The sequence below is a fragment of the Adiantum capillus-veneris genome, chromosome 10 (assembly GCF_014529385.1).
Source record: "Adiantum capillus-veneris isolate H3 chromosome 10, ASM1452938v2, whole genome shotgun sequence".
In the NCBI taxonomy this organism is placed as follows: domain Eukaryota; kingdom Viridiplantae; phylum Streptophyta; class Polypodiopsida; order Polypodiales; family Pteridaceae; genus Adiantum; species Adiantum capillus-veneris.
The window spans coordinates 164,348,824-164,374,939 of NC_140940.1; the positions used below are offsets into that span (position 1 = coordinate 164,348,824).

The 26,116-nt window shown below is 45.6% G+C and overlaps 1 protein-coding gene across 2 annotated transcripts in view; it reads left to right on the forward strand.

The window, feature by feature from the left end:
• The first annotated feature begins 648 nt into the window (after window positions 1-648).
• Window positions 649-26,116, forward strand: part of LOC147450001 (uncharacterized) — a 108,226-nt gene continuing 82,758 nt past the window's right edge. The window contains exons 1-2 of one of the 2 annotated variants that reach the window (XM_086522347.1): window positions 929-1,051; window positions 1,236-1,359. Coding sequence is in view for 1 of the 2 variants with exons in the window: in XM_086522346.1 (XP_086378472.1) it covers window positions 864-1,051 (188 nt within the window). In the remaining variant the exon portion in view is untranslated. Of the gene's footprint in view, window positions 1,052-1,235; window positions 1,360-26,116 lie in introns of both variants that reach the window. The other variant, XM_086522346.1, reaches the window with a different exon arrangement.

Here is a 26,116-nt window from a genome sequence, read left to right on the forward strand (position 1 = left end):
CGGGGGGGGGGGGGGGGCGGGGGGGGCGGAGCGGCAGGGGCAGGCGGGCGGCAGCGCGCAGGGGCAGGGGGGGGGGGGGGGGGGGGGGGGGGGGGGGGGGTCAGTGCGCAGGGGGGGGGGGGGGGGGGGGGGGGGTAGCGATGGCGCAGCAAGGGGGGGGCGAGCAGCAGTAGCGAGCGTTCTCCAAAATTCGCTTTTCCAGTTCCGAACCTACTTTATTTTGTTTTGTACCTGGACATTGTATTGGATTGCACCAGTTTGGTATGGTAGGTCATTTGGCCTTTTGATATAACATTCATTTCATATCATTTCTAGCTCTCTCTAGGTCTTCGTAGCGGCTTCTAAAAAAATAAATAAATTATTGCCTGCATAGTGCAAGGACACTTTAAAGAGAAAAAAAAAAAACGCTAAATGGAAAATAAAAGAGATGGAAAACACCTTCATAGGTCTTTTCATTTCTTAAACTCACCCTTAACTTAGGCACTTGAGACGTTATGAAAGGCTTTGTATTTTTCGGAGACTTAAATAGGCTTTGCATACATTAATTGTACATTTCATTTCATTTCATTTTTTGCTCGCTTTCTAGTTGTCAGCCCTTCCCATGCACGTCCAAAAAATACGAAGCTTAATGTGATCGTTTCCTTTGCGTGGCCAAGGGGAATAAAAAATCGGGAGATTTTATGGACAGGATTTGTCATAGGCCTAGAGGTCATGTCAGAAGACTCACGTTCTCCATGAGCTATGTCGCAAATCGTCTTGTTAGCAAGTTAGCAGTGGTAATGGCAATGGTGAGCATTGCGTGAGCTTGGAGAGTGTTCCGGATTAATTCCCCACTCTGAGCAGGACTGGTTCCTCCCTTCGCCATGTTGTTGCGCCTCCATACACCGTGCGCTTCAGGAGATCGCGCTGTAGGATACAGCCGTGAACGCACCTTGCGTTCAACTCTCTTCGGCTCCAAATTTTCTTTCAACAGCCCAATTCCTGCTCCTTTCCGCAGAAAATGCTCAATCCAGAGTGCTTTACCGGATGTTGCTACCTCTCTATATGACGGGTATTATGACCTTCTGTACATGTGTATCACTTTAAGTTTGATCAACAAAGCCCATTTTGATCTCTTTTTCAAACGTAGCTAAGGTAATTTCTAAGGTCTGGTCCAAATATGGGTCTGTAAAGGAGACGCTCTTTGTACAAGATGGCATCAGCAACGTTATCAGCTACGTTATGTGATTTTGCAGAGATTTAGAAGGGGAAATTGGGCTGAACCAACCTCCTGAGAACAAGATTGGCTGAGTTTGTAGACAGACACAACAGACCTAGTTCTTCTTTGCAGAGAGACATTTGCCAGAACAGTGTTTAATGGTTTGTATCTTTTGGATGGGCTATGCTGCTCTGTTTTAGGCTTCTTTTATGACATGCGATCCACTTGATGATGAAAGTTTGATTTTCTGCCTCAGGCGCAAGTACAAATATGCAATTTTTAATCTGACAGTCGCATTGCTAAGTTGCTGTGATAGGAATTGACAAAAAATTCACAAAACTGCAGCATAAGGTCGAGCCAACCATTGAGCCACACCGTGATTTGGAGCTCCAGTATTGTCGTGTTGCTTTCAAAAGGCTGAGATAATCTATTACAGCATTGATTACTTGTGTTTGGATAGTAACCTAAGGATATATGCCAGAGCTTGTTGCTCAAATACCCAAAGATACAAAAGCTTATTTTTTCTAGCTGCCTTTATGAATATCCCCGAAGCGTGTTTTATCTCTCATGTATGGAGTAAACACTGATTTTCCTTTGCTTACCATACGTGTGCCAACAATCTTCCTATATAATGTGGTGAAGTTGGGTGGATATGATACTCAAAAGCTAAAACATTGTATGGATATTTTGGGCTGACGCAGCTCTGCCATGCATGCTGTTTCATTAAGTCATACTTGCAGAAAAAGACTTATGGGAAGCTGGATGTCTGTCTGATTTTCTTGTTATATGTGCGCATTTACAAAAGCCTGAAGAGATTCTAGACTTGAAGTCGAGGAGGGAGAATTTTTTTTGCAAGTTCTACTCCTCTCATTTTAGGTGAAATGGCGAATGATTATGAGGCTTGATCAACATTGCTAATATGTTTGAGAGTCAAGAGGCTTAGAGTGTGTCTCTCACCAGCCATTTTACATAACCCACCCTTGAAATATTGCAAGCGATCTCGCTTGCATGCCAATAATGCATGCTGATATCTCCTGATATCACATTTATTCTATGATGGGAATCCAAGATATACATGCTTCCGGAAATGTAGCGTTGGACGATTAAACAATCCCACCGACCTGGCTACCACACAAATATCAAGCATAGAAGTTTTTTGGTGTACTCTCAAGTACAAACTTCTCTAGTCAAATTCTTTATGGAAAGAGTAGATACAATTGCTTAACTACTCCTTTGAGCATCATGAGCCATGCTCTCACCTTGCTCCATAGAGCTACATCAAGTCACTGTGGGTTCCATCTGAAAGGCCTCAAGATACAGTTGCAGCAATTGATGTGAATCAACCAATTCAGGCTCTTCCATCCATTTGGCATCCAAAGATGGATAGTTCTTGAACTTCATTAAATAGCGTCGAGCAACCTTTCCTCTAACCTTCCTTTCCTTATGTGCCAATATCTATTCAGGAAAAAGAATCTCATCCAACTCTTCCACTTTGGGCTGTTCGTCATCAAGCATATTCTCTAGCACATCACCAACAAAGGGCTTTAGAAGTCTGACATAAAAGCATTATGTATTTTCCAGCCTTTTGGTAGCTTCAACCTGTAAGCTATATCGCTGATCTTTTTTGAAGTCTGAAAAGGACCATAATATCGCATACCGAGCTTTGGAAACAAGCATTCCTTGCCTTTTCTTTTCCTTAAACTTGTCTTTTCTGTCACAAGTGGGTGACGTGGCATCAGACACACACACCCCCTCCCCGACTGGCTGGCGGACTTGGAAAATCCGTTGACTTGCTGATGTGGCACCACCGTACGGACTCCATGAATTGCGGCGCGTTTCACGCTGAGCTGCTGACGTGGCAGTGCGTATGTTAGGTGCAGCGGAATGAATGTTTGCGCTTTGCTCAAGATGAGTGCTCCGAACTGTGCTCAAGGTTCCTTTTGCTCTTATGGAAGGTAGAGCCTTCCGTTCTTAATGAGAGAATGCTATGATCACAAACAAAGTGAATGGATACTGTGTGTGCAAGTGTATGAGACTGAGAGAGATACGACACCTGAGACGTTGTAAAACCCTCCTCCGAAGGCCCCACTCTTGTCGGCGAGAGTGGTTTACTATTGATTGCACAATCTGGTACAATGGTGATGCACGAGACTGATGCAAGTCTAGACTATGTCGACGATGACGAAGTCGACCTAAGGGCTGAAATCTGCAATCTTTTTACGGCTGTCCAAAATCGCTATGGGCTGAAATCTGCTAATCGTCTATCTGCTGAATTTTGACTCTATGTTGGTGAGGATGTCGATGACGACGATGCGACGATGACGCTCTGAAAACGCAGATGCTGAAATCTGCGTTTTCCGGGCTGAAACTGTAAACCTGATGGAAACTGACCGTGCGGTGAGGAACTGCTGCGGGAAGGTGAGATCAGCGAGGTTTGGGACTCGATCTGCGGGTACTAACTGCTGAAAACTGAAAACACTGATGTTCCTTGACTTTCCGTCGCGGAGAATCTGCAAAACGCTAGGGTTGGCTGCAGATGCAAAAACGCTAGGGCTGAAAATCTGCAATTCTGACGCCGGTTGTCTTGCAAACGCAAAACGCTAGGCCGATCTGATGTCCTGCTGCTGTCGGAATCTGCAAGTGTTAATCGTTGGCTGATTTGGTCCAAAAACGCTAGGCTGTTGCTGTGGAGCAAAAACACTAGGTCTCTTGGGGGGTTTTGCTTGGGTTCTGCTGAGAAGGTGCCTGTTGAGCATGTGCTCCTGCTGCCTCTTCTGCCATTAAATGCTAGCTTTGGTTTGCTTATATATTTTCTTACCCAAATTGCCCTACCTACTTTTGTTGGAAAGTCACTTAAATTAATAAGTGAAAAATGCCAAAAATAGGTAAAATAGGCTAAATGCACTGGAAAATTCCCCTGATGGAATCTAATGGATTCTCGTGGGAATACTGATGATCATGTTGTGTGCAACCAGAGGATATGCATCTACACTAAGTGACTGGGCATGCACGGTCTACGAATAGACTCACAAAAGTGCCAGATCACTTCTAATCTAGACTGATTGATTGAACTGAACCCTGGTCATGCTGTATCTTGTCCATTGACACATAGGGTTGGATGTGTCACGTGACAGCGTACGAAACAAAAGCAGGCTGAATTGCGTGGGGAAAAGCAGACTGAAATTACGCAAGGCTTATTGGGATGCATTCGATGCACAATCTGAAAATGGAACATTGACAAGATGTTTGCCCATCGCATGTGTTTCTCAGACAACTTCATTTGTGTGAGAAACTATCGCAAGGTTTGATGGTCTGTTTGGACAACAAAATCAGCCCCTAGCAGATAGTGTTTCCAACTAGTGAGAGTGTGAATTACTGCCAACAGTTCTTTCTCAAACTTGCAAGTTCTTTTCGGTCTTCAAAAGAATTCTTCTCTCATATGCACTCAGCCATTCTGCATTAGAATTGCACCAAGGTTGTAGCCATATGCATCACATTGAACCACAAAAGGTTTCGAAAGATCTGGCAAAATGATTGGCGAATGAAACAGGTACCAAGGTTAAATGCCTCAGATCCGACAATGGAGGCGAATATTGCAGCCAAGCTTTTGAAAGCTTTTGTGCTAGCAATGGCATTCGGAGGCAAAGGACAACCCCAAGGACACCTCAACAAAATGGTAATTCTGAAAGGATGAACAGAACAATATTGGAGCGAGCACGAAGCATGCATCTACATGCAGGCCTACCGCTTGAGCTTTGGGCGAGAGCTGTAAGTACGTCTATGTACTTAATCAACCGGTTACCCTCAACGGTATTGGATGGGGGAGTTCTAGAAGAGGCATGGATAGTCTAAAGTGAGCTTCTCTTTCAAGTGTTTGAAGGCTAGAATTTCCTTGGCTGTCCACTTGAAAGTAACTCCTTTTCCTTGTAGTGCATGGAGTGGAGAAGCAATCTTAGAAAAATTTCAGATGAACCTCCTGTAGTAGGAACATAAGCCTAGAAAGCTTCGAATATCATGTAGGGACCTTAAGTCTGGCCATGACCTTATTGCTTCCACTTTAGCGGGATCCATATGTACCCATCCTTTGAAACAATGTGCCCAAGGAAGTGAATCTCTTCCAAAAAGAATTCATTGTTCTTCGCATTAATGAGTAGCTTGTTCTTGCGTAGCTCAATGAAAACTACGGTCAAGTGATCCCTATGCTCCTATTCAGAATTTGAGTTGACAATCATGACCTTATTGCTTCCACTTTAGCGGGATCCATACGTACCCCATCCTTTGAAACAATGTGCCCAAGGAAGTGAATCTCTTCCAAAAAGAATTCATTGTTCTTCGCATTAATGAGTAGCCTGTTCTTGCGTAGCTCAATGAAAACTGCAGTCAAGTGATTCCTATGCTCCTATTCAGACTTTGAATTGACAAGCATGTCATCAAAGAATGTACCCACGAAGTTTTTGTGTGGTCTAAATATTTTGTCCATCGTTCTATTGAACGTGGCAGGAGCATTTGTGAGACCGAATGGCATGAATGGCATGACAAGTTGTCCTGAACGCAGTCGTATGGACATCTTCGGGCCTAATGCGTATGTGATGGTACCCACTCTTTAGGTCTATCTTGGTAAACAACGACGCTGTCACGAGGATGTGGCAACTGTTAACTATGTCACGAGGACGTGGCAATTGCTAACCTTAGTTGTTGGTTTCTTTCCAATGATTTTTGTTTTATTTTTGAGACCCTCTTTCTGAAGTTGCAAATGGTTGGACATTGTATGGCCAATGTGAATGGTAGTTTCAACCGCAAACGGGAAGTTGGTCGGCACTGGAATTCGTATAGTAAGAGGATGTCTAGGCTCAGTGCAAGGTCATGTAGGTCTCCTCGTCGCACTTAACAAGTTGATGGATACTAGGAAGTGAACTCAATAAAGGCATAAAGTCAAGGTGGGATCACCAACAGAAAGTATTTGATAGTTGGCTACATTGCACTTTTGAATGCGGTCCCAATGAGGATAGATGGTCAGATGACCGGTGGGAGCCCAACAGAAGCAATTTCTAAAAATTAGGGAACTGCTATTTTGGGCCGTGAAATGTGTTCGCGTCATTACCTTCGGTATGACCAAGGGAACATTTTACAACTCTGCCGCGAGGTCAATTGGGCAACCAGTTGGGAGATTTTTAGGCGACAATCCCGAAACGGGCAAAAGCTTGTAATAGCCCCAAGTGGTAGAATTTCATGCACTTGCCTCATTCAGAAAAATGGGCGCTGAAATTTAAGCTGGGAGAGGCCTCACTTTGCATTTTGTCACAGATTAAGAGCTATGGAGTGCTTTCTTTCCCTCGCATGTACGATGTGGTGCTAGGAGTGATGCCCTGTACACTACACACTGCTCTCTCTCCCCCCTACGTGCAGTTATGTGATGCCCCACAAGAGGGCTCTTCATTTGATTGATGTACAGCTGTGTGGTTTCATGTTTTTGTGCTGAGGCAAGAGCCTTCTTGAGCAGGAACAGGGGTAGCTAAATGCTACTCCAAAGCAGGCACGGGTGAGGGTCATAACCTCACCGTACAGGTGTATTTTCAGTGTTGTGTATGCGCTGTAAATCGACTGTTTTTCAGCCACACGGACGCCAGATGTCACAAAGTGATGACTTGGCTACTTTGTAGAAACCCTAAAACCTACAAACCCTAATTTTTGCCAGAAACCCTAATATGCAGAAACCCTAATTCTGGAAACCCTAACCCTAACTCTGTTGAAACCCTAACTGTGGCTGAAATCCTAATTCTGGCGGCAAAAATGCCACGTGGCAGCAGTACAGACTTCCAGGATTTGCGTCGGGATTTACGGGTTGGATTTTCAGCTTTTGGGCGTCAGCTTTTTTCTCTACGCAATATCAAGGAGAGACAGAGAGAGAATTACATTGCTTTTTATTTTACAAGACTCAAGAGAGCTTGTGTGAGATAGGGAGAGAACACTTTGCTTTTGATTTGGAAGCTTTTGGGGCTCTGCTTTTGGCAACCCTTGTAAAACTTTAAATAAGCGGTTTTGGGCTCACTCTGCGGAGCATCTGGACGCAGAGTCTCAGAGTGAAACCCTAACCGCTCTCTTGTACTTTGAACGTTGATTAATATATAAAGAAATATCGAAAGGGGCGCCAGTCTTTGGGGCCAATATCTCTAGGCACGGAACTCCGCCGGGCGAGTGCAAATCTATTGTGATCTGTGAATTGTTTTGAAGTGCTTATTTGGTGCTGTCGTGATTGATTCTTGACTTGGAGTGTCCAAGTTTGTTACAGTGGTATCAGAGCACGGCCGATTTCTCTTCTACGGGAAATCCGATCCCCAATTTTTTTCCGCGGCACGTATGGTTCACGCAAGGATCAGTCCACTCCCTCTGCATCTGGAGATGCGGGTAGGGATCACAACGAAGATTTCGGCAGAGAGTATGGCCCGCCTCGGCCTACTCAGGCGGAGCAACGAGAGATGAAGCGTCGTCAATTGATTGGCGATGCAACAAAGATGATGCTTAGTTTTGCGAAGGACTCGAAGTTGGCAAAATATATGAGCGAGACTTTTTTTCAGGAAGTGCATGTGCAGTGGCAGAAAACCACAACACCAACCCCGAAATCCGCTCTCAAGAAACCTTCTGATCACAAGCAATATTCAGAGAAGGAATTAGCAGAGGTGGTTGATGCACAGATTGCTCAGCTTTTTGACGCGCTAAAGAAAGCCAAAAAGCACGGTAAAAAGCAGAAGAAAGGCACTGACTTCCCGGGGTATTTGGGTCGTCAGTCGACGTTTGACAAAGCAAAGAAACAGAAGAAGCGTGTTCGATTTGAAGAAGTACCCAGTTCTTCTTCTTTTTTCTTCTGTCATTTCTTCTAGCTCTTCAGATTCGAGCGAAGAAGACAGAAAAGGTAAAAAGCGAAGCAAGAAACAACGGTTCGGAAAGGGCAAGAAAAAGGCAAGGAAGTTTAAATCTCGCCCAATGAGTGACAGTTGTACAGAGGACTCGACTACAGACAGTTCAGACTTTGATGACGGAAAATTTTATGCGAACAAGAAGAATTTTTATAAAGCCAACGAGTATGACTTTCTGGAAGATAAAAGCAAGAAAGTCCGAGAGTTTAAGGAAGGTGGACAGTCGATCCAATTTGACACTTTTTCAGGATACAAAGATGCTTCGAAGGCTTTGTCTTTTATACAGCAGTTTGACATCGCTTTCACGGGAGGACGCTACTCAGAGCACTCCAAGATTCGGAGAGCTGCCTCTTATTTTAAGGGGAATGCTCGAACTTGGTGGTCCACGCTTCTTTTAAACAAGGCTGCGCCAGTTAAATGGCTGAAATTTAAGAAGCTTTTTATTTCTTCTTGGTTGACGCAAGAGTATGAACGCGATATACGAGCTGCTTGGAACCATCTTCGGATGACCAAGAGAGATATGAGAGATTCTGGAGCTCTTTTCTACCTGCCTCTTCATTCAAGAAGATCTCATTCAGACAACAGATTGAGCGGTTCACCTTGGGTCTACCTACAGAGATCCGAGATCACTGCTTGAAACAGAAGTTAGCTTCTATTCAGGAGTTGATGAGTCATGCGAAGCGGGACTTTGCCATTCACTTTGGCAGTGTGACCTTTCCCACGGATGAGGTCACGACACAACGAGCCGAACAGACTTCTGGGAATGAAAGTAGAAAGAGAAAGAGCGACCCAGAGAAGAAGGATGCACGACCCAAGCTTACTCCTCAGGAGAGAGCTCGCTTTATCAGAGAGGGGAAGTGCTTTGGATGCAGGGAGCGTGGACATATCTCCGCGAAGTGCCCTAAAAAGGTACAGAAAGAACATAATGATAAGGACGACGACAGGCCTGAGAGTTCAAGAGTAGCTAAGGAACGTGGACAAAAAGGCAAGATGAAAACAGGACTGGTTCCAGATTGTGTGGGTACCGATCCCAACACCATGGACGAGAGTACAAAACTTTGCCGAGCTTGGGGCAAAGTGAAAGATCAAGAGGCCCTGATCTTCTTTGCTGGAGGAGCCAAGGCCAACTTCATTTCATCGGAATTGGCGGCGCGGCTCGAGATCACTTCCGATCGGATGGGACCACTTGCGGAGGCCGTTCTAGCGGCACCCGGCAGGGACGTGGCCATTACACCTGTTATTGGCAAACTTCGGTTGCATTGTCAGGGGTATTTGGGGCATGAGGACTTTTTTATAATGCCTTTGGAAGGTTGTGATGTTCTCTTAGGGATTCCCTACTACCACAAGAACAACGCCGTGGTCAATTATCGGGCGAGGAAAGCGACATTGACTACAGAACAGGGTAGAACCCTTGTACTTGATATTAAACTGATGGGCGAGTTTGTCCCTATTGTATCGGCTTCGGCCATTTCTAAATTAATGAAATCCAGTCTGTTTGTTTACTCGATCTGTATGAAAGAATTGAGTGATAAGGATAGGACAAATATGTCTAAACTTGATAAAGAACGCCAAGATTTTCTCCACTCTCACGCCGATTGCTTCTCAGAAGGCCTACCAGGCGAGTTACCACCTGCTCGTTCTGAAGATCATACCATTGATCTGATACCTGGAAGCACACCACCGAGCCGGCCAACCGTGTGAGCCGAGCACAGAATGAAGAGATTATGAACCAAGTGAAAGACCTTTTGGAAACGGGTCTTGTCCAGCCTAGTACTTCACCGTATTGCTCTCCAGTGTTGTTGGTTTTGAAGAAAGATGGATCTTGGAGAACGTGCATCAATTATAGAGCTCTCAACAAAATCACTATCAAGAACAGATTTCCGATTCCTAGGATCGGATATCATCAAATCAAAATCGCGCCGGGAGACGTCTACAAGACATCTTTTTGGACGACTTTTGGGTTATTTGAGTTTTTGGTGATGCCTTTTGGCTTAACCAATGCTCCTGCGACATTTAACCGGATGATGGACATGATTTTTTGAGTACAGGATATTTGTTGGCACTTTCTTTGACGACATCATTGTTTTCTCCAAGAATGAGGCATAACATAGAGATCATCTGCTTCAGGTCTTTCAGGCATTACGAGATCACAAGTTAGTGATTAATGCAAAGAAAAGTGATTTTTTTCTACCAGAGATACACTTTTTGGGACACATTGTCTCAGCAGCAAGAGTGCAAATGGATCCGGCCAAGTTATAGACTATACGTGATTGGTCCGATTTGAAGAATGTCCATGAAGTTAGAAGCTTCTTGGGACTATGTTCGTACTACAGGCGGTTCATTTGAAAGTTTGCAGAGATTGCTTCCCCTTTGCATATCTTGACACAGAAAGGAGTCCCTTTCTCGTGGGGATCCACAGAGGTGACTGCTTTTCAGACATTGAAAGAGAAATTGACTACAGGAGTGTTAGGTGCAGCGGAATGAATGTTGTATTTTCTCAAGATTAGTGATCTTTATTGCTCAAGGTTCCTTTTAGTTCTTAGGGAAGGAGAGAGCCTTCCGTCTTTATGGAGAGTGCTATGATCATGAACAAAGTGAGTGGATATTGTGCGTGCAAGTGAATGAGACTGAGAGAAGGAGAGAGAAGAGATACGACACCCGAGAGGTTGTAAAACCCTCCTCCGAAGGCCCCACTCTCGCCGGCGAGAGTGGTTTACTTGATTGCACAAAAGCGTACAATGCGAATGCAATGGACTTATGCAATGGCGACGATGCCGACGACGATGACAGTGGTGACGACGACAACTTGATGGCTGAAATCTGAGATCTTCTAATCGCTGAATTTCGGTGGCTGAAAATGACTGTTTTGGCTGCGTTTTTATGGCTGAAAATGGGGGAACAGCTGCAACCAACTTGGGGGTGATCTACTACGGTGTCATAGGCTGAAAACTGCGAGAATCCAATTGCTGAATTCTGCGTTTTTTCTACTGCTGAGCTGGCGTTTTTGACAAGGCTGAAAAAACGCTGAATCTGCAAGTGATGCTTGCGTTTTTGTCAAGGCTGAAAAACGCTGGCTAGGATGTATCTGCTGAGGTTGGAAAACGCCAGGCAAGAGGACTTGTAGGCACTGGCTTGCTAAGAGGAAACGCCAAAGGGAAGGAGTGGATGGCGAGGGTCTACTGCTGAGGGGGGGTACTGCTGAGAAGTTGCCTGTTGAGCGGGAAGCTCTTGCTGCCTCTTCTGCCAGAAAGTGCTAACTTGGGTTTGCTTATATATTAACTTAGCAAAATTGCCCTACCTACTTTTGTTGGAAAGTCACTTAAAAATAATAAGTGAAAATACCAAAAATAGGGAAAATAGGCTAAATGCACTGGAAAATTCCCCTAATTGATGCTAATGGATTCTGATGGGAATTCCGATGATCATGCTGTGTGCAACCGGAGGATATGCATCTATGCTAAGTGACTGCTCATGCACGGTGTACGAATAGACTCACAAAAGTGCCAGATCACTGCTAATCTAGACTTGATTGAACTGACTGAACCCTGCTGTGGTGTAGCTTGTCCACGGACACATAGGGTTGGGATGTGTCACGTGACATCCCCTCCTTTTCAAAGTGAGGTACTGGTACCTAACTGTATGGCGTCGAGGGAGATCGCCAACAGCATCCGGAATCCTGGAAGGGACCCTTTGTCGGCCCACTCTGCTGTGTGGGTCGTGCGGTACTTGAACTTCGTAAAGGTCTGCAACGCTTGCTTCTTTGGGCCGTGCCGAAAGCGACTCAAAGTCTTCTGTGGCTCCTTTGATGCTTCAACTTCGTCCAGAGTCCTGCTCCTTTCGTCTTCAAGAATCTCCATGGCTGAAAATTCCTGAAACCTTTTCCAACACAAAACCATGAACATACCCATTCCATGTAAAGTGAAGGAAAAAAATCTTGTCTTCTCTAAAGACTGTGCATGCAATGTAGATGAACAAATAGACGGAATGACAACCCGTTCATCAAACACATGCAAACAATGAGGTCGAATCTTTTCTGTTTGATCGAAATCAATCAACTGTGGCAAATCACAATGGAAATGCCCATGCGTGGTGCTCATACAATTATGTGCTCTCTCGGAATGCCAAGGAAGAGACATGGAATGTGACTTCCTTACATACAAACTTTTCAACTTTTCATGAACAATCCGCATACATTCGTGCTCATCCATGAGGAAAACGTGCTCAACATACAATATGTCATGCCTAGGAAAAGGGATCACATAACGATGCTGACTAAAATACAGGAAAACTTCACGAATGAAACACTCGAACAATGCGTGCGTATCAATCATGCGAACCCATAATACTTCCTGTGATGGTTCTTTGGACCAAGGCTCGAGAGCCAAGATCGCTTCTTCGGGATCTATCGAATCTTCTTGTGGGGGATCTGTGGACCTCGACTCGAAAGCCAAGATCGATTCTTGGTGATTGATCGATTCTACAACGAGGTTAGCTTCGCTAGAAAAAGCATCCACTAACACATCATCCTTGTGAACAATCACATCATCTTCATGCAATTCATCATGCTGGTGAGAAATCACATCTTGATCATGCAAATCATCATGCTTATCATTGTCACCAAATCATCATGCTTAGCAATATCATTCGAATCATCATGCTTATCTTTTTCATCCAAATCATCATGCTTGTCATTCAAATCATCGTGCAAATCATTGTGCTTATCATTGTCAATCAAAACATTATCATGCTTCACACAATCATGCAAATCCTGTGTATCATGCTTTGGAGAAGAAGAGACTGAGAGAGTCTCCTTTTCCCGATCCTGTTGAATCTGTGCCTGCATTCGAGAAAAGAGTCGCAACATCTCTTGCATTCTTGCTTTGGTCTCGCAGTCATATTCTGCTTGTCTTGCTTTGGCTTCCAAGCGGGCTTGCTCGCTCACACGCGCTATGGCTGCCATTCGTTCTTGGTACTGGCGCTCTATGGCTGCCATGTCTTCTTTGTAGGCTTTTCTTTCTGCTTCTCGTTCGGCATCTCTTGCTTTGTCTTCTAACTTCTTGTCCATCATCCTCTTGTGGAAAGCCTCCATAGGAGTTAGTGCAATCCTTGTTGTAGATGGGAAAGGGGAAGGGTCGGAAAAACCTCCTGGTGGGGAAAATTCTTCTTCGCCTCTCTCATGCTCATCACCTCCAAGCGAAGTATCCATTCCGCTTCGAGTGATGATCATTCTGAAGTTGTGGGTTCTTGTGGTGTGGGTTCTTAAGTTCAGGAGGAACTTGGGTTCTAGAGGGTCTTGAGGTTCTTGAGGTCCTTGATTCGTGAGAATCTTGGGTTCTTGAGGTTCTTGAGTTTTGAGGGTCTTGGGTTCTTGGGGTTCTTGAGGTTTTCTTTCACTTGCAAATTGCGTTGGAGAAGGATCTTCTCTTCACCCGAGTTCTACCCTTTTCTGTGGGCGCACCCCTTGGCGGCCTTGCGCTCACACCAAGGTTGCTTTTTCCCACCTCACGTCGATTGGCCGGCCGCTAAGTGCACGGACCTCTCTCAATGAGTGAAAAGAGACACAAGGGGAGGTTGGACAAGCCCTTCTTTCTTGGGATTCCTGTCACTCTTCAACAAAACACGATTAGGAATCGCCACGCCCAAGTAAACTTGGGTTCGGGCGATAGCAACAAGCAAAAAAATTCTTGTGGTTCTTGTGGTTCTTTCCTCGAGTAATGCAGAACACTTCCAAAGCTCTGATACCAATGTTAGGTGGAGCGGAATGAATGTTGTATTTTCTCAAGATTAGTGATCTTTATTGCTCAAGGTTCCTTTTAGTTCTTAGGGAAGGAGAGAGCCTTCCGTCTTTATGGAGAGTGCTATGATCACGAACAAAGTGAGTGGATATTGTGCGTGCAAGTGAATGAGACTGAGAGAAGGAGAGAGAAGAGATACGACACCCGAGAGGTTGTAAAACCCTCCTCCGACGGCCCCACTCGTCGGCGAGAGTGGTCTACTTGATTGCACAAAAGCGTACAATGCGAATGCAATGGACTGATGCAATGGCGACGATGCCGACGACGACGACGGTGGTGACGACAACAACTTGATGGCTGAAATCTGAGATCTTCTAATCGCTGAATTTCGGGACTGTTTCGGTGGCTGAAAATGACTGTTTTGGCTGCGTTTTTATGGCTGAAAATGGGGGAACAGCTGCAACCAACTTGGAGGTGATCTACTGCGGTGTCATAGGCTGAAAACTGCGAGAATCCAACTGCTGAATTCTGCATTTTTGCTATTGCCGAGCTGGCGTTTTTGACAAGGCTGAAAAAATGCTGAATCTGCAAGTGATGCCGGCGTTTTTGTCAAGGCTGAAAAACGCTGGCTAGGATGTATTTGCTGAGGTTGGAAAACGCCAGGCAAGAGGACTTGTAGGCACTGGCTTGCTGGGAGGAAACACCAAAGGGAAGGAGTGGATGGCGAGGGTCTACTGCTGAGGGGGGGCACTGCTGAGAAGTTGCCTGTTGAGCGGGAAGCTCCTGCTGCCTCTTCTGCCAGAAAGTGCTAACTTGGGTTTGCTTATATATTAACTTAGCAAAATTGCCCTACCTACCTTTGTTGGAAAGTCACTTAAAAATAATAAGTGAAAATACCAAAAATAGGAAAAATAGGCTAAATGCACTGGAAAATTCCCCTAACTGATGCTAATGGATTCTGATGGAAATTCCGATGATCATGCTGTGTGCAACCGGAGGATATGCATCTATGCTAAGTGACTGGGCATGCACGGTGTACGAATAGACTCACAAAAGTGCCAGATCACTGCTAATCTAGACTTGATTGAACTGACTGAACCCTGTTGTGGTGTAGCTTGTCCACGGACACATAGGGTTGGGATGTGTCACGTGACAAGGACAAGTTTTGACTTTGCCGGACTTGCAGAAGTCATTTGAAGTTTATTGTGATGCTTGTGGTCGTAGTCTGGGTGCGGTCTTAATGCAAGAAGGCCATGTCATTGCTTACGAGAGCCGATTGTTCTCAAGGCCGGAGATGACAACACAAATTTATGAGAAAGAGCTTTTGGAGGTTATCCATGCTCTTACTCAGTGGCGGCATTACCTACTTGGAGTGGATTTTACTGTCTTTACAGACCATCAGAGTTTGCGCTACTTCTTGTCACAGAAGCAGCTTTCGGAAAAGCAGATGCGGTGGGCGAACATCTTGTCACAGTTTCACTTCCAGATTGTCCACGTGCAGGGAGAGAAGAATGTGGTGGCAGATGCTTTGTCTCGGAGGCCGTTGGTTCTGGCTATTTCCGTGATACATCATAGGAGCTTCGAGGATATGGTCGACCAGTATGCCACAGATACAGATTTTGCAAACGTTTTCACATGGATACTGGATGGGGAGATAGTAGCGGGATATTCCATTCGGGATGGCTACTTGACGAGAAAAACCATGTTGTGCGTTACACAGCTGTTCAGGGAAAACGTTATGACTGAATGCCATTGTCCACCTATTACGGGTCACCGCGGCATTGCTACCACCATGAAAGGGGTAGAGAGATACTTCTTTTGGCCGAGACTCAAAAAGGATGTGGGAGAGTTTGTGCGCAGTTGCTTAGTATACCAGAAGGTTAAGTTTGACCAGATTTATGAGTTTGTATTGGAAGGCAATTTGGGAGAACATTTGCACGCGGTTGCAGTTCTCGTCATTGTTCCACCCGCAGACTGATGGGCAATCTGAGATTGCAAATTCTGTGGTTCTAGATTTATTGAAGTCTTGTATCTCGGATCAGAAGACTCAATGGGAAAAGTACTTACCTTTGGTGGAATTTGCCTACGATAACACGATACACTCTTCGACGGGGAAGGCGCCATTTGAGATTGTTGAAGGTACTGCGAAGGTTCCACCCTTCCTAAGCATGAAAGATAAGATCTTTGAAGCGGATGAATATACGCGAGACTTAGATACGGCTTTTGCCAAGGTTCGCGAGACTTTGCAGAAGTCTCAAGAACGACGGAAAAGGCAGCGGATCGCCATCGTCGTGACTTGAAATTGAAGGAGGATGATTGGGTGCTCTTACGTTTTGAGAAGGCACGCTTGAGAAAGAAAAAGGGAAAGGAGAGGCTTTTTCCAAAGCTTAGTATGCGATATTTATAGCCCTTTCCAGATCACTGAAAAGATAAATAATGTCTCCTTCCGACTGAAACTGTCACGAGGACGTGGCAGTTATTAACCATGTCACAGAGATGTGGCAACTGCTAACCTTGGTTGTTGGTTTCTTTCCAATGGGGTTTATTTTATTTGTTTAAGACCCTCTTTTTGAAGTAGCAAACGGTCGGACATTGTATGGCCAATGTGAATGGTAGATTCACCCGCAGACGGGAAGGGGTCGGCACTGGAATTCGTATGATAAGAGGATGTCTAGGCTCAGAGCAAGATCATATAGGTCCCCCCGTCGCACTTAGCAAGTTGGTGGATACTAGGAAGTGAACTCAATTAAGGCGTAAAGTCAAGGTGGGACTACCAACCAAAAGTATCCGACAGTTGGGCCACATTGCATTTTTGGATGCGGTCCCAATGAGGATAGATGGTCAGAAGACCAGTGGGAGCCCAACGGAAGCATCTCCTAAAATTTAGGGAACTGCTATTTTGGGCCACGAAATGTGTTCGCGTCATTACCTTCGGTATGACTAGGGGAACACTTTACAACTCTGCCGCGAAGTCAACTGACGCACCAGTTGAGATATTTTTAGCAGGGAAAGCCCAAACTCGGAAACTGGGCGACGTGTCAGCTTGTGAGCGATTCTGCCACTCTGGGAGGCAAAAACGAGCTGCATATCAACAAAGGGGGCGCCATTTTCAGCCATAGGCGGATTGCAACAGGTACAAAAGCTATGGAATGCTTACCTTGCCCTCTATGTACAGTATGGTGACGGGAGTGATGCCCCGCACGCTACATACTGCTCTCTTTCTCCCCTACGTGCAGTTATGTGATGCCCCACAAGAGGGCTACTCATTTGACTGATGTACAGTTGTGTGGGTTCATGCTTTTGTGCTGAGGCAAGAGCCTCCTTGAGCAGGAACAGGGGTAGCTAACCGCTGCTCCAAAGCAGGCACTGGTGAGGGTCATAACCTCACCGTACAGGTGCAAAATCAGCGCTGTGTATGCGCTGTAAATTCACTGTTTTTCAGCCATATGGATGCCAGGATCATTGGGAATCGTGCCCCACTGGCAAAGGACAGTTAGGGGACTGTTTGGGGCTGAAAACAGGGCAAAAACCAGTAAATACAGCGTGCTGAATTTACTGTTTTTGGACAGGAATTAGAGGGTATACGACAGTGCAAGCGAGTTCCAGCAGGGGAATTGGTTTCGCGCAAGTTTTGTGGCTGTTATGCTACCGAAATTTGGCCAAATCAAATGGTATCTAGGTGGATACACGTGAAGGATTCCCGGGACCTTACCTTGTAATTTACCCTCCTAAAGAATAAAGAAATACCGAAAGGGGCGCCAATTTTGGGGCCTACAGGTTGTCGGCGTCTGCTCGGAGCATTCTAGCTTCCGAGCCGTGTGTGTGTTCAAGTGTTAACTCCCGTCGCAGGTTCTCTTTGCAAAGTGCTCTGTGTGTGTATAAAGTAAAGAATTTCGGGTGAAAGCCAACGCCTACCGCCCTACGGGCCGGTTTCATGGTTCCGTTGCCGGGACATCAATCACTTTTTCCTCAAAGAGTGAGCCTGGATTGTTCAGGGTAAAGACACACAGTGCAAGAACGCGGGGATTACACTATGGCCGACAAGGGGAAGGGAATTATGGAAGAGGGTTCCTCTCCAAAGGACAGGCAGGAGATTCCTATGGTTTTTGAGATTGGCGAGAGCTCACGGCCACGTCAGTCTGTACCTACTGTCAACGTGAATGTCCCTCCAGTAGTACAGGGCTTTATGACAGGGCAACTTGAGGATGATGCGTTTAAGACTCAGTTAGTTGCCGCGGTGAATGTCTTTTCGCAGCTGGTGCAGAATCCGAGGTTTATGGAATTCTTACAAGCGCCACCAGTGCAACAGCAAAATAGACAACCTACGCCGCGTACGGAGCTTGTTGAAGCTCAAGCCTAGGTACTTCATGAGGCGCAGGAGGAAAGGGAACACTCGCATGTTGCGGAGTCGGGGGCTCCAAAGCAGGTTCCTCCCATGCTTGAACAGGTGGCTAGAACGCCTATTCCACAGGTTATGCCAGTTCAGCCCGCCACCTTTCAGAGCCAGCATGCTGTCTTGAATGGACAGGGAGCTGGATACCAGGCTATGCACTCAGTTTTTCCACCACCCACGGTACATCCTGGGTATTTCGGGGGTGGATCAGTGTTCCAAAGTATGGCTGGTTATGCGTCTGGAAGTCAGCCGTACATGCCAGGAACAGTGTTCGGGGGTATGCAAGGCATCATGCCAAACCCCATGTATGGTACTATCGGCATGCAGCAAGGTTTCCACGGCAACCAGGGCCAGCTTGGGGTGCCACAGGGTCATTTTGGCATGGCTGGTTTTTTTGGACAGCAGCCAGATATCGCACCTCTTACGCAAAATGTGAATGGCCAAGGCGTGCCGATCATGCCTAGTACAGTGCCCATGTTGCAGACCATTCAGTATGACAACTTGGGGGCACTAGAGAAGCCGAAGGCTTACAAAGAAGGTGGTGCAGCAGTAAAGTTCAGTACCTTCAGTGGTTTCGAGGACAAGACAAAGGCACTCACTTTCCTCCAGCAGTTTGATACAGCTTATGCGGGAGGGAATTTTACAGAGGCCTCGAAGGTTAGGAAAGCTGCCACTTTCTTAAAGGACAATGCGCTGACATGGTGGACGACATTGTTAATGCAAGGACAGGCACCCGCCACTTGGGTTTACTTCAAGCAAATGTTTGCATCTGCTTGGCTATCAAATGAATTTGAAGCCAATGTCTTGACAGATTGGCACCAGCTTACGGCAGCTTCGTGCAAGAGCTTGCTGGAGTACAATAGGAGGTTTTGTAAAGCATTACTCTCAGTGACCTCCTACAGATTTGTGCCACTGACAGAGCAGATAGAGAAGTATTGTTGTGGGTTGCCTAAAGGGCTTCGCGATTACTGTACAAAGAATAGAGTGGCTACCCTTACTCAGCTTATGGAAGTTGCGAACACTGGTCTTGCCCTGTTGAAAGGAGAGGACAGTGGATTTCCGAGCAGTGATAAAGGAGGGCAGCAAAAGAAAAATTCAGCTAAGAAGCCCTTTGTGAAAACGGCTCCTGATGCGTCACAGGGGTCAGAACAGGCCACCAAAGACAAGGATTCAACTGGGACTTCTGGAGCGCAGGCAAAGAAACAGAAAAGGAAGCCTTTTGTGCGCAAGTCGCTCGAGGAAAAGAAGGTCCTAATGGCTGAGAACAAATGCTTTATATGCGAGCAGCCTGGTCATATTTCTATCAATTGTCCACAAAGGAAAAGGCCAGCTGACTCAGAGGATAAAGAAGACCAGAAAGGCAAGAAGCCAAAACCCACGGCAGGTTTAGTGCCAGACATGGTGGGTGACAGGCCCAGCACAGATGCCAGTGAGTTATGCAGGGCATGGGGTAAAGTTAGGGATCAGACGGCACTCATCTTCTTTGATCCAGGTGCCAAAGCCAACTTTATCTCACCAGAGTTAGCTATGAAGCTGGGCATCATAGCTGAAGAGATGGGATACACAGCAGAGGCAGGGTTGGCATGTCCTGGCCACTCCGAGTGTGTTACTCCCATCATTGGAAAACTGCGTCTGCATATTCAGTCGTATGTGGACACTGAAGAGTTTTACATCATGCCGCTGGAAGGTTGTGACGCCTTGTTGGGGATCCCGTGGATGTTCCGAGTGCATGGAGTCTTGGATGCCTACAACAAAAAGATCACTGTACAGCATAGGGGCAAAACTCACATCTTGGATGTAAAGCTTAAAGGAGAGTCAGTCCCTATTGTATCTGCTTCTGCTATCACTTCTGTAATAAAGAATCATCTTTCTGTGTACTTGATTTTTGCACGTGATGTCTCAGATAGTGATCAGTCAAATTTATTTGTGTTAGATAAAGAAAGTTCAACATTTTTGCAAAAGTTTAGTGACTGTTTTTCTGATTCATTACCGCCGCAATTGCCGCCAGAGAGACCTGAGGACCATAGGATAGATTTGGTGCCAGGGTGTAGCCCACCAAATAGACCTCCCTACACGGTTAGTGCGGCGCAGCAGAAAGAGATTATGGGCAGGTTGAGGAGTTATTAGAGAAGGGGCTGATTCAGCCTAGTTCTTCACCCTTTTGCTCCCCAGTGCTCCTAGTGCAGAAGAAGGATGGCTCATGGCGCATGTGTATTGATTACCGTGCATTGAATAAGAATACCATCAAGAATAGGTTTCCTATTCCTAGAATTGATGATATTTTCGATCGTTTAGAGGGTGCTGCAATTTTCAGCAGGATAGACCTGAAGAGTGGGTACCATCAGATTCGTATAAGCCCAGAGGATGTGCACAAGACTGCGTTTAGAACGACATTTGGTCTTTATGAGTTTCTAGTGATGCCGTTTGGGCTAACAAATGCTCCTGCCACGTTCAACAGAATGATGGACCGGATTTTCCGCTCGCATCAACAGTTTGTTGGAACATTCTTCGATGACATGATTGTGTATTCGAAGAATGAAGAGGAGCATAGGCGTCACTTGACCATTGTGTTTGAAGAGCTGCGCAGTCACAGGTTACTTGTCAATCCTAAGAAAAGTGAATTCTTCCTCGAAGAGATCCACTTTCTGGGCCACATAGTCTCAAAGGATGGTGTTAGAATGGATCCCGCAAAGGTCGAAGCTATCAAGACATGGCCAGACTTGAAGACTGTGCACGATGTCAGAAGCTTCTTGGGATTGTGTTCCTACTATAGAAGGTTTATCAGAAATTTTGCAGAGATAGCATCGCCTCTTCACGCATTGCAAAAGAAAGAGGTCACTTTCAGATGGACCCAAAAAGAGATTTCAGCTTTTAGTCTCTTAAAGGAAAAGTTGACTTCAGATCCAGTTATTGTTTTGCCAGATCTTAGGAAGTCATTTGTGGTCCAGTGTGACGCCTGTGGCAGTAGCATCGGAGCAGTGCTAATGCAAGATGGACGGGTAGTAGCCTATGAAAGCCAACGCCTATCGCCCTACGGGCCGGTTTCATGGTTTAGAGAGGACTATGCAAGTCTATGAGAAAGAGCTCTTGGCCGTGATTCATGCGCTTTCTAGCTGGAAGCACTACCTCTTAGGTGCTGATTTTGTTGTCCAAACAGATCATCAGACCTTGCGATACTTCTTGACACAGTCAAAGTTATCCGAAAAGCATATGCGATGGGCAAACATTCTTTCCATGTTCCACTTCCAGATTATGCATGTGGAACATGGAAAGAATGTTCCATGGAAAGAAACATTCCACTTCCAGATTATGCATGTGGAAGGCAAGAAGAATGTTGTGGCTGATGCGTTATCAAGAAAGCCACAAATTTCAGCTGTGTCAATTCCTTATCATCATGAGTTAGATGACATGAAGGAACAGTATATTGCTGATGAAGATTTTGCAAGGATCTTTGAACAGTTACAAGAGGGGCAACATCACGAGCACTACCTCCTCAGAGATGGTTTTATGATGATGCATGGCAGACTTTGTGTCACTAGGCCACTGCAACATAAGGTCATGGAAGAGAGTCATGTCCCACCGTATGCAGGGCATCGTGGCATTGATGCAACAGTTAAAGCGGTAGAGACGTTCTTCTATTGGCCTACCTTGAGGAGAGATGTGGATGCCTTTGTGCGAGCATGCATAGTTTGCCAAAAGGTCAAGTTTGACAGGCAAAAGGCACCAGGGTTGTTACAACCACTGCCGATTCCGGATAAGCCATGGGAAAGCATTGCTATGGACTTTATCTTTGATCTTCCAAGAACGCCAACAGGGAATGATGGTATATGGACCATTATCTGCAGGTTCAGCAAGCAGGCCCATTTTATCCCTGTCAGGAAGAAGATAAAATCTGATCAGATGGCACGCTTGTTCATATACAATGTGTTTAAGTACCATGGTATGCCACAATCGATTATCAGTGATCGTGATCCTCGCATGACCAGTTTGTTCTGGAGAGGATTGTTTGAGAACATGGGTACTACGCTCAAGTTTTCGTCTTCGTTTCATCCACAAACTGATGGACAGTCAGAAGAGGCCAATTCTACTGTCTTAGATCTGCTGAAATGCTATGTGTCAGATAATAAAGGCAAGTGGGAACAGTATTTGCCTATGCTTGAGTATGCGTACAATAATACGGTGCATTCGTCTACTGGCAAAGCACCTTTTGAGATTGTTGAAGGCGGCAAAAAGGTTCCTCCCATTTTGCACACAAAGGACAAGATCTTTGAGGCAGATCGATATGTTGAGAACATGGATGAGATGTATAAGAAGATTAAAGTTGCCTTAGAGAAGACTCAGGCAAAACAGAAAAAGGCTGCTGATCGTCAGCGTCGTGAATTGCTACTATCACCTGGTGATTGGGTTCTCTTAAGGTTCGAAAAGGCAAGGTTAAAGAAGATGAAGGGCAAGGAACGGCTGTTTCCTAAGCTCAGCATGCGTTACTATGGGCCTTTTCAAGTGCTTGACAAGATCAGCGATGTGGCTTACAGGCTGAAATTGCCTGATGCATGGAAGATTCATAATGCGTTTCACGTGAGTCTTCTAAGACCCTTCGTGGGTGATGTGCCAGAAGATATGCCAGTTGAGGATGAGCCAGAAGTTGAGGAACTTGATGAGATCCTGGTACCTGAGCAAGTTTTGGCACATAAGGACAGAAAAGTTAAAGGACAAGTTGCAAGACGCTATTTGGTGAAGTTCAAGAACTATCCGCCTATGGATGCAAAGTGGATGGAAGAGCATGAACTGTCAGAGTCACCAAATGTATTGCAGCTTTACGTTGAAGCCTTTGGGTTACAGCCTACTTATGCCCCAACCCAACGTGTGCAAAGGAGGGGTAATGATAGAGCTAGTACATCAAATGTACATATGAATTCAGTGCCATAGATGGAAATGGCAAAAGTATGAAGGCCTCATTAAGTCATTTGTATCTATGTATGTTACGACCTTTCTTGCGGATACATGCGATGATAAAAGAGTGTTAATAGCACAAGATCATCAGTGGCGTGTATTTATGGTATGCAATCGAGGACTTTTGCGATTTCAAGAGGGGGGTATGTCACGAGAACGTGGCAGTTATTAACCATGTCACAGAGATGTGGCAACTGCTAACCTTGGTTGTTGGTTTCTTTCCAATGGGGTTTATTTTATTTGTTTAAGACCCTCTTTTTGAAGTAGCAAACGGTCGGACATTGTATGGCCAATGTGAACGGTAGATTCACCCGCAGACGGGAAGGGGTCGGCACTGGAATTCGTATGATAAGAGGATGTCTAGGCTCAGAGCAAGATCATATAGGTCCCCCCGTCGCACTTAGCAAGTTGGTGGATACTAGGAAGTGAACTCAATTAAGGCGTAAAGTCAAGGTGGGACTACCAACCAAAAGTATCCGACAGTTGGGCCACATTGCATTTTTGGATGCGGTCCCAATGAGGATAGATGGTCAGAAGACCAGTGGGAGTCCAACGGAAGCATCTCCTAAAATTTAGGGAACTGCTATTTTGGGCCACGAAATGTGTTCGCGTCATTACCTTCGGTATGACTAGGGGAACACTTTACAACTCTGCCGCGAAGTCAACTGACGCACCAGCTGAGATATTTTTAGCAGGGAAAGCCCAAACTCGGAAACTGGGCGACGTGTCAGCTTGTGAGCGATTCTGCCACTCTGGGAGGCAAAAACGAGCTGCATATCAACAAAGGGGGCGCCATTTTCAGCCACAGGCGGATTGCAACAGGTACAAAAGCTATGGAATGCTTACCTTGCCCTCTATGTACAGTATGGTGACGGGAGTGATGCCCCGCACGCTACATACTGCTCTCTTTCTCCCCTACGTGCAGTTATGTGATGCCCCACAAGAGGGCTACTCATTTGACTGATGTACAGTTGTGTGGGTTCATGCTTTTGTGCTGAGGCAAGAGCCTCCTTGAGCAGGAACAGGGGTAGCTAACCGCTGCTCCAAAGCAGGCACTGGTGAGGGTCATAACCTCACCGTACAGGTGCAAAATCAGCGCTGTGTATGCGCTGTAAATTCACTGTTTTTCAGCCATATGGACGCCAGGATCATTGGGAATCGTGCCCCACTGGCAAAGGACAGTTAGGGGACTGTTTGGGGCTGAAAACAGGGCAAAAACCAGTAAATACAGCGTGCTGAATTTACTTTTTTTGGACAGGAATCAGAGGGTATACGACAGTGCAAGCGAGTTCCAGCAGGGGAATTGGTTTCGCGCAAGTTTTGGGGCTGTTATGCTGCCGAAATTTGGCCAAATCAAATGGTATCTAGGTGGATACACGTGAAGGATTCCCGGGACCTTACCTTGTAATTTACACTCCTAAAGAATAAAAAAATACCGAAAGGGGCGCCAATTTTGGGGCCTACAGGTTGTCGGCGTCTGCTCGGAGCATTCTAGCTTCCGAGCCGTGTGTGTGTTCAAGTGTTAACTCCCGTCGCAGGTTCTCTTTGCAAAGTGCTCTGTGTGTGTGTATAAAGTAAAGAATTTCGGGTGAAAGCCAACGCCTACCGCCCTACGGGCCGTTTTCAGAAACTGCCTGATACTTCGAGGATTCACGATGCATTTCATGTGAGTCTCTTGAAACCTTTTAAAGGTGATGTGCGTGATGATGGAGAGCCTGATGAGCAACCCGAAGTGGAAGAAAACGAGGAGACCCTTGTTCCTAATTAGATTTTGGCACATAAGGATACGAAGAATAAAGGTAAAGTCTGAAGGCGGTTCTTTGTTAAGTTCAAAAACTATCGTGCATTGGATGTGAAGTGGATGGAGGAGGAGGACCTAGCAGATACTCCTCAGTTTGTGAAACTTTACCTGGATGCTTTTGGTTTAGGATAGTCTACTCCAAACTGAACCCAGAATTCAGCTTCTGATTCTCGAATAGACATGGTTGCAATAGGGGTTAGTGAATCGGACATCGATGAGGTCCCGATTGGATCTAGATGCGATTGCTAGCTACATTGCCGATAAATCATGGTCTAAGATCCGAATGAATGTTGAATGTCATGTGATGTCCTGTGATGTGACTGTCGATTGGTACATGTGCTAGATGTGTGTTCCTAGTACGTAGGTATCAACAGTCAGTGTCTGCTAAGACGGTTTACGGCCTTTGTCTGTTTTGCAGGCGTAATCGAGGGCGATTACAATGCTTTGAAGAGGGGGGTATGTCACAAAGTGATGACGTGGCTACTCTGCAGAAACCCTAAAACTTGCAAACCCTAATTTCTGCCAAAAACCCTAATTCTTGAAACCCTGATTTTGGAAACCCTAACCCTAACTGTGGCTGAAACCCTAATTCTGGCGGTTGAAATGCCACGTAGCAGCAATACGGACTTCCGGGATTTGCGTCGGATTTTGCGACGGGATTTACGGGTTGGATTTTCAGCTTTTGGGCGTCAGCTTTTTCTCTATGCAATAGCAAGGAGGAGAGAGAGAGAGAGAGAGAGAGAGAGAGAGAGAGAGAGAGAGAGAGAGAGAGAGAGAGAGAGAGAGAATTACATTGCTTTTTATTTTACAAGACTCAAGAGAGCTTGTGTGACATAGAGAGAGAACACTTTGCTTTTGATTTGGAAGCTTTTGGGGCTCTGCTTTTGGCAACCCTTGTAAAACTTTAAATAAGCGGTTTTGGGCTCACTTTGCAGAGCATTTGGACGTAGAGTCTGAGAGTGAAACCCTAACCGCTCTCTTGTACTTTGAACATTGATTAATACATAAAGAAATACCGAGAGGGGCGCCAGTCTTTGGGGCTAATATCTCTAGGCACGGAACTCCGCCCGGCGAGTGCAAATCTATTCTGATCTGTGAATTGTTTTGAAGTGGTTATTTGGTGTT